The 8,822-nt window shown below is 40.6% G+C and overlaps 1 protein-coding gene across 2 annotated transcripts in view; it reads left to right on the forward strand.

Annotated features, from left to right (window-relative positions):
* The window catches only part of CERS6 (ceramide synthase 6), a 451,257-nt gene extending 443,385 nt beyond the window's left edge, over positions 1-7,872 (forward strand). The window contains exons 9-11 of one of the 2 annotated variants that reach the window (XM_006902103.1): positions 4,382-4,538; positions 5,312-5,335; positions 7,670-7,872. In XM_006902103.1, coding sequence (XP_006902165.1) covers positions 4,382-4,538; positions 5,312-5,335; positions 7,670-7,822 — 334 coding nt within the window. In that variant the 3' untranslated portion in view covers positions 7,823-7,872. The remainder of the gene's footprint in view (positions 1-4,381; positions 4,539-5,311; positions 5,336-7,669) is intronic. The other variant, XM_006902104.1, reaches the window with a different exon arrangement.
* Positions 7,873-8,822: the final 950 nt, after the last annotated feature.

The following is an 8,822-nucleotide window of genomic DNA, read 5'->3' on the forward strand; positions in this document are numbered from 1 at the left end:
ACATGATCCTGGGAAGGGTGGAGGGTCGCTGAAGGAGAGGAAGATCCTCAACCAGGTGGTCTGACACAGTGACTACTGCTATGGGCTCTTCTGTGTCAGGAAGTGTGAGGATGGCACAGGAGAGAACAAGGTTCAGATCTTTTGTTCATAGGGTCACTATGAGTCGTGACTTGAAGGCACCTAACAACAACAACAAGGCATTATCATGACTTTTTTACTTTTTCTAAAAAGCTATTACTTTTTATAAATATTCGTTATGAGTCTGGAAAAACAGAAGAATGTTGAAAGGAAAATGTAAATTTGCCAAATCTACCAACCCAAGTTTTAACTATTTTGATTAAGTTGTTCCCTCATTCCCATCCAGTGTAGTATGTAAAAATGCGTATGCATGCATATGTGTGTGTTTATATATGTATACACTTTGTGTGGTTGAAATGATACTGTATCTTTTTGCTATCAGAAAATCTTAAAATGCATTTACCACTTTTAATGACTTAATAATTCCTGAAATAAAAATTAACACTGATTTTTTAACCATTCCCTGCATTTTGACATTTTGATTGCTTGCCATTTTTAAAATCTCTGTGAATGTTTTATGTCTATGTATTTGAAATTGTATTTTTTACTTCCCACCAAACTCAATGGCCAGAATTTCCAGATAGTTTTTTTATAAACAACCACAGTGATACTGGCTGTCTTTAACTTGTGTTCTTTTTTAACAGAATTAACTGTGCTTTTTGTCAAATATGATGAAATCTGAGGATTGGTGAAAGCTAAAAATCTTATTAGAGAAAGTCTTTGAGTTCTAGTTTGTAAACATCCACAATGGAGTAGTTCAATATTACCAATGCCTCTTGGTATTGTTAATTATAAATAGATTTGTATCAACTGGCTTGTGGATGTGATGCATTAACAGGTTTCTTAATTTTAATCTCCCCTCTCCTCTGCTGTAATGTTTTGCTTCACAGTGTTTACTGTTGCAATGAGTCTGTGCTGACTTAACAGCTCCTGCCAACAAGCACCACCAACTCTAGCATGAAAACTATAATAGAGTGGTGGTGGTTGTGTGACATCAAGTCAGAACCAACCCATAGCTGACCCCTCCAGAGGGTTTTCAGAGGCAGTTAATCACCTGGGAGATTATCCATCCTACCACCTCAGAGCAGCTGGTGGAGTCCAACTGCGTGCCTTTGCCTACATGCCTTTGGGATTGCAGCACAGCATCTTACCACTAGACTACCAGAACTCGCCACAGTATAATAATATCTGGAGGACAACCACCTGGCCAACTGACTGGAAGAGATCTATATTTGTTCCCATTCCAAAGAAAGGTTGACCTGACAGAGTGCAGAAATTATAATATCAAACAATATCATTAATATCACATGCAAGCAAGATTCTGCTGAAAATTATCCAAAAACAAATGGAGCAAGACGTCAACAGAGAACTGCCAGATGTGCAAGCTAAGTTTTGAAGAGGCCATGGTATGAGGGATATTATAGCTAATGTTAGATGGATCTCAGCTGAAAGCAAAGAGTACCAGAGGAATATCTGTGTTTCATTGACTATGCAAAGGCATTTGACTGTGTGGATCACAATAAACTGTGGCTAACTCTGAGATGAATGAGAATCCCAGAACATTTGATTGTGCTTATGTGAAACCTATACTTGGACCAGGAGGTAGTCATCAGAGCTGAGCAAGAAAACACTGCATGATTCAAAATTGGGAAGGGTGTAGCACAGGGATGTGTCCTATCTTTATACTTTTCTTATCTATATGGAGAACAGATCATCAGGAAGGTTGGGCTCTATGAGGAGAAAGTTGACATCAGGACTGGAAGAAGACTCATCAACAACTTGTATTATGCAGATGATACAAACTTGCTTGCTGAAACTGAGTAGGATCTGAAACATTTGCTGTAGAAGGTCAACAACTATAGACTTCAATATGGATGGAAGCTCAACATCAAGAAAACAAAGATTCTCACCACTGGGCGGATTGGCAGCATCATGATAGACAATGAAGAAATTGAAATTGTTAACAGCTTTAGTTTGCTTGGCTTCACAATCAACACTCTTGGTACTAGGAGCCAGGAAATCAAAGGACAAATTACACTGGGAAAGTCTGCTGTCAGGGAACTCTCCAGAGTACTGAAGAGCAACGATATCAGTCTGGAAACTAAGATGTGCCCGATCCAGGCCAGAGTCTTTGCAATTACTTGCTATGCATCAGAAAGCTGGACAATGACTAGGGATGATAGAAGGATAATTGATGCCTTTGAGCTGTCGTGCTGGAAAAGAGTATCAAATGTACCATAGAGGGTCAAACCAGGTTGCTTCTTGAAGGCAAGGATTCTGAAGCTTCATCTGACTTACTTTGAACGTGTTGTAAGGAGGGACCGGTCCTTGGAAAGGAATATCATGCTTGGAAGGGTGGAGGGACAGTACAAGAAAGGAAGACCCTTGATGAGATGCATTGATCAGTGACTGGGGTTGTGAGGGTAGGTGCATCAAACACAATGAGGTTGACACAGGATAGAGCAGGGTTTAGGTCTGTTGTGAATAGAGTCACAAGCGACCTGATGTCACATAACAACAGAACACTTGATCATGCTAATGCAAAACCTATACTTGGACCAAGAGGCAGTAGTCAGAACAGAGCAGGGAAACACTGCATGGTTCAAAATTGGGAAAGGTGTACGCCAGAGATGTGTCCTATCTCCATACCTTGTCAGCCTGTATGCAGAACAGATTATCCGAGAGGCTGGGCTCTATGAGGAGAAGTGTGGCATCAGGATTGGTAGAAAATCTATTAACAATCTGCGTTATGCAGATGACACAACCCTGCTTGCTGAAACTGAGGAGGACCTGATGCACTTGCTGCAGAGGGTCAAGGACTGCAGCCTTCATTATGGATTGAAGCTCAATGTCAAGAAGACAAAGATTCTCACCACTGGACCAATTGGCAGCATCAGGATGGATGGTGAAGAGATTGAGATTGTTAACTTTAGTTTGCTTGGCTCCACGGTCAACACTCTTGGCACCAGCAGCCAGGAAATAAAAAAACCTATTGCGATGGGAAAGTCAGCTGTTAGGGACCTCTCCAGGGCACTGAAGAGCAATGGTGTGTCTCTGGAGACCTAAGGTGTGTCTGATACAGGCCATGGTCTTTGCAATCACTTGTTATGCATCAGAGAGTTCGACAATGACTAGGAAGGATAGAAGGAGAATTGATGCCTTTGAGCTGTGGTGTTGAAGAAAAGTGTTGGGAGTACCATGGACTGCCAAGAAATAAACAGATTCACCCTGGAAAGGGTTAAACCAGGCTGCTCCTTGGAGGCAAGGATTCTGAGGCTTCATCTGGCATACTTTGAACATATTGTAAGGAGAGACAGGTCCTTGGAGAGGGACATCATGCTTGGGAGGGTGGAGGGACAGCGCGGGAAGGGAAGACCCTCTATGAGGTGGATTGATTCGGTGACTGGGATAATCGGGATGGGAGTGTCAGAGACAGTGCGAGTGGCACAGGATAGAGCGGGTTTAGGGCTGTTGTACATAGGGTCGCTATGAGTTGCAAGCAACTGCAGTTAACAGCTCCCCTATTTGACGGTAAGCTACTTAAGGACAAAAATTAGGTTTCAAGTATGTTCTAACTCTCATTGTGTGTTACACTGTACTAGGCAATGCTTTGTGCTTAACTAATGTTTCTGGAAAAATGGAGAAAAAAACTGGTGCAGGAGGAAATGTAGGTTTCTGCCTGTTGTTCAAAGTGTCACTATGAGCTCTAGTCAACTTGACAGCACCTAACTGTCGTGTATCTGGAATTAATTGTGTTATTTCCTTTAATTTTACAGTGTAATATAATCCAGTGGTGGCTCTAAGAGCTTGAAAGCTCAAAAGCAATGTCAAGACTAACCCCAAAAAGAGTAAATTAAAATAGTGAAGGGGAGTATAAAACTTGAGTCAGAATCCAAATTGATATTATGCTTCTAGGCAAAATATTTCAGTTATAATTTCCCAAAATACCTGGTCAACTCCTCCTTCAAGAGAGTAGAACATTGCTGTTGAGTTTATTTCAGTTCATGGTGTCCCATAAGACAGCATAGAATTAGCCAATGGGGTTTCCTATGTAAATCTTTACAAAGAGGCTGTAAATCTTTACAGATGCACGCTACAACATCTTTCTCACAAAGAACAACTGATGAGTTTGAACCACCAACCTTTTACGTTAGTACTCAGGCTCTTCTGTATCAGCAAGACTCTTTGAAGGAGCCGAGTAACTGGGAGATATTTGCTAACTTGGTGCTTCCATGCAGTAACTGGAGTTACTTAAGAGCGAAGTGAAATGTGGTGTCAGTAATTGCTTTCTTGTTCCCCACAGGGTGTTAAACACTACATTATTTGAAAGTTGGGAGATCGTTGGACCTTACCCATCGTGGTGGGTTTTCAATCTACTGCTGTTTCTAATAGAAGGGATGAACTGCTTCTGGTCTTACTTGATCATAAAAATGGCTTGCAGGTGTTTTTCGAAAGGCAAGGTAAGATCAAATGCACTCCGTTCAGTATCTTCTTGAAAAATTTGCTTTTTAGTTCTTCTGTATCAATCGGGACATAATTTATTGTTTCAAATTTCATGAAAACGGGTCCCTTTTTTCCTTAAAAATGTAATTCAACTTACCACAGACCAGTTTTCCTTTTTTAAAAGTCTTTTTTTTAAATTTTTTTATTTTATTATTTTTCTGTGCGTGTACCGTCAAATCAGATCTGACTGGTACAGGAGGAGATTGTCCCTCCTTCCCCGGCAGAGTATCTGGTGGATTTGAACCGTGCACCTCTGGGATTATAGTTGCAGCTCCTTACCACTAGGCCACCAGAGCTCCCCTAAAAAGTCTTGAACATTGTTTAGCTCATGATCTCAAAGGACCTGCATTTGTAAATTTGGATTCGGTGAAAATTCATTATTTGTGTATGTGTTTTCTCTCCTTTTCTCTGCCTCCCTTGGACCATCTCAGATTATGCTTGTACTGAAGAGAATTTTCTTAACTTCTTCCCCTTCCTAAGAAAGGTTGCTTGGTATGATAAGCCCATTTAAACAAACTGGAAAATTAATCCATCCATGACTCTTACCTATAAAAATTAGTCAAATCTCTGCTTAAGAGTGGATTCCTGGTCAGATTAAAAATACATATATATAAAAACCTTCCCAAGTTTAGTTCCTCTGTGGATAGCAGTGACTTTTCCAGATCCTTCTCTATGACTTGAGATTGTCTTACTTTCATTGTTTGTTCTCTTGCTTCTGCTGCCCCGGAAGGCTGGGAAGTGGAACCCTTTACATGTAAGTTTCTCCCACCCCTTGGGCTCCCTGTCCTGGGGGCTGCTTACTCTGTTGGAAGGAGATGCTGGTTCTTTTGTTTCCACACATACTTTCTTGTCAAATCTTCTGCATTTTGGAGGCTCTTCCTAAGACATGACACCCACCAGATCCCAAGTGTACTGGGACCTGTTTTATAGGAGTTCTTTTGCGTGATCTCACAGAAAATGAAAACAGTTTCTCTAATTGATGTTTAATAGTTGGACTCATAGTCCAAAGTAAAGTGAGAGAAACAAAATCAGCTTTGGGAGAAGAATAATATTGCTGCATCCTCAAGTCATTTAATGTCCTCAATCTCCCCTGAACCACAGTAACATCTTCCACAAGTGGGCTCGGGACGTCTAGCCATGTAGTGTGAGGCCTCTTTATCCCTTCTTTTCCTATATAAATCAACACTGGTTTGGTCAACACGTTGTTGAAACGCTAAAATTTCTTTTAGGTGGTAGTTTAGAAAATGGACATATTTTTCCTCTGTAAAAAATTAATTTTTTTTTATACAAATGAAATGACCTTGTCTACTACCATCAGTAAGATAATAACACTGCAGATTGAAGGAGCATGGATTAGATTACGTGAGGCCTTATTACATTGCTCTTTCCACCAGATACATTAGCTTCTCTCTAGCTTGTTCATTTGGCATTACAGACAAATAGCCATTCATTTTTCCCCTGCCATTGTTCCTCACCCATGATAGTAAGACTCATCCCAGACATGGATGACGTGTCCAGTTTTCCTGTGAATTACTGTATGATGTTCTAACTTGTTCCTTGCTTTGAAGGGAACATAAGTACATTTTTTCCCAAATGTAAAGTTAGATGATCTTACTGAATCTCTAAAGGGAAATTAATTGCTCTCCAAAAATAGAGTTTTCTTTTCTCCTAGCCACTTAATTTATCATTAATAAACTGCTAAACATAGTGGAATTTAACTGTCATGACGTCTTTGTGATCCATGTTTTGGGGATGGAAGTGCCTTCTTAATGTGGTTATTTTGGGCTTTCAGAACTAAACCTTGTTGGAGATAGTCCACGGGCCTTCAGCCTCATCTCAAGAGACACTGTTGTGAGGCCACCATATGTACTTAGCTCTGATTGAGATGGAGCAATAACTTTTAGCTTTTAAGTTCCCCTCTCTTACCCCACCTGAGTGAAGAGCCTTTATCCTGCCGGAATTGTGACTTTTTAGATTCAAGGAAGTAGATTCTAGGACTCTCAAGTAGGGACCAGGGTGTTTGCTGGTGAAAAAAGATGCAATATGCAAAGCTGCCCATTACTTCTGATGTATCTCCCAGGAGGTTGTACCACCTTTTCCAGACCACCCCACAGAGAATCACAGTCAAGAAGATTTGAAAGATGTATATATAAACTGTCTTCTAGTCCCTAATATCACTCCACTAAGAAAATAAATAAATGGTACTCAGTGACTCAGGTCGAAGTTAAAATGCTTGCCATAATTAGATTTAGAGAGTAAGTGGTTCAAACTGTAAACATTTTAAAAGCAGTAGAGCATTCCAATAATTTCTTCCTAAATTGCTTTCCTACCAGGTAGAGGAATGATTTGACCCTTGATGGTAATGTATAGCTCGATATTTTGGCACATTGTCTTCCTTCTCTCCTCATTTTAAAATGAGACGGGATGTAGGATTCAAGAAGCCTGGCATGATGGGAGCCAGGTCGTGGTGATCCAGCCAGTAGATTTTCCTCAGAAAATAATTTTAAGACTAACCTTATTCAAGAGGTTCCCCAAATTTCTCCCGCTACCACCAGTTATGTGATCCAAATTTCTCTTTAATGTTACCAAACAGTAAAGGAAACCAACACATTAGAACATCAAATAGGAACGATTTTTTTTTAGTACTTTAAGATAGTGAATCTTTCCATAAATAGAATTAATCAAGAATAGGAAAAACTTAAGTGATTTTGAAGGAAAATGTGATCATCAGAAAGTAAATTCTTCCATTTGTACCAAGTTCTTATCATATTATCCCGGTAGTTCAGGTAAACATATGCTACGTGGTCTAGTACGTTCTTAATATCGGAAGATAAGAAATTAACAAGCTTAGAACTCTCTTGATACCTAAACCTCCCAAAATTCCTTCATAAATAACTTTTGTGGTTCAAATCATTTCTCCCTAGTGAAGGGGAATGCATTTATGTGACAACCCACTTCTACTCTTCTACTTTTATTTCTTAACATTTAGAGGTGTTTACGCCGTGTCACGTAACGTGTGCTTCTGCACTTGGCACACCTTGCTCATACATTAGGAGCTGCCTGCATTCACCTTCTGTGTATTCCCCAGGTGTCCAAGGATGAACGAAGTGACATTGAGTCCAGCTCAGATGAGGAGGACTCAGAACCTCCAGGGAAAAACCCCCACGCTGCAACCACCACCAATGGGACCAGTGGAACCAACGGGTACCTCCTGACTGGCCCTTGCACTGTGGATGATTGATTACTCAAAACATTAAGTCCTGAATAAAGTGAACTATTTGTTCCTGGAAGTATTGAATAAGTGGCAAATGCAGTTCCTTTCATAATCTCTCTGCACCAAGAAACAAAATTTAGGATTATCAAAGCATTTTGATAGTGCACTGCCATTATGTTCTGTCTGTGAAACCACGCTCTTCTCTACGTAGGCATGCCGTATGTAGTTGATACAAAGGAACAGTATTTGCATTTGTACTGTCTTCGAATATTATTTATTTTGTGTGTTGATAAATTGGATCCGTGGGCAAAGGGAATTCCATGACTCCTTTTACGCTCTGAGTTCCTGACTGTGAGGGAGATGCGCCATCGGCTTCCCCCCTTTCTCTTGCTATGGCTTGAACATCGGCTTCATTTGTCACGTAGAGCAAGTCAAACTCAGAACGGAATTCTCATACATCTCCAAGGAGGTTTGCTTTCTTTGTCACTGTGCCCAGTTTGAAATTGCCTAGCCAGTCTCAGTGACCATTCTCCCACTGTAGGGTTTGGACAGGAAGAAGTAGCTTTTAAAATTGTCAGTTCAAGTTAAAGAGCCTGGTGATTGGAAGATGTTTTTTAAAAATTCATCTTACGTGAAATTGCTTTGGCATAGTCTTCATTTCTGGTACACAGAGCCAAGATTTCTTCAGTGACTGTTAGCAGGGATACTAGTTGGAGATTGTCTACCTGGTAGGTTCCTAGGAGCTCAAGTGACATAGTGCATTCATGTTAGACTGCTAAATGAAAGCCCCGTCGTTCAGGCCCACCAGCCCCTCAGGAAGAAAAAGATGAGAAGTCTCCTCCCAAAAGATTTCCTACCTTGGAATCCTGGTGAAGAGCTGCTGAGTGGAAACTGACTCCATGGCAGTGGGTTTGGCTTCTGTAGTTACTGTGAGTTGGAATCAGCTCACCAGCACACAACATGATGAGGTCAGCGCTGTGGCTCTGAAAACAGACAGCTGTCCAAGCTCATAATAGCAAGGGAAGAA

The sequence above is a fragment of the Elephantulus edwardii genome, unplaced genomic scaffold (genome assembly GCF_000299155.1).
Source record: "Elephantulus edwardii isolate Elephantulus edwardi_28Jun2011 unplaced genomic scaffold, EleEdw1.0 scaffold00369, whole genome shotgun sequence".
Taxonomy (NCBI): Eukaryota; Metazoa; Chordata; class Mammalia; order Macroscelidea; family Macroscelididae; genus Elephantulus; species Elephantulus edwardii.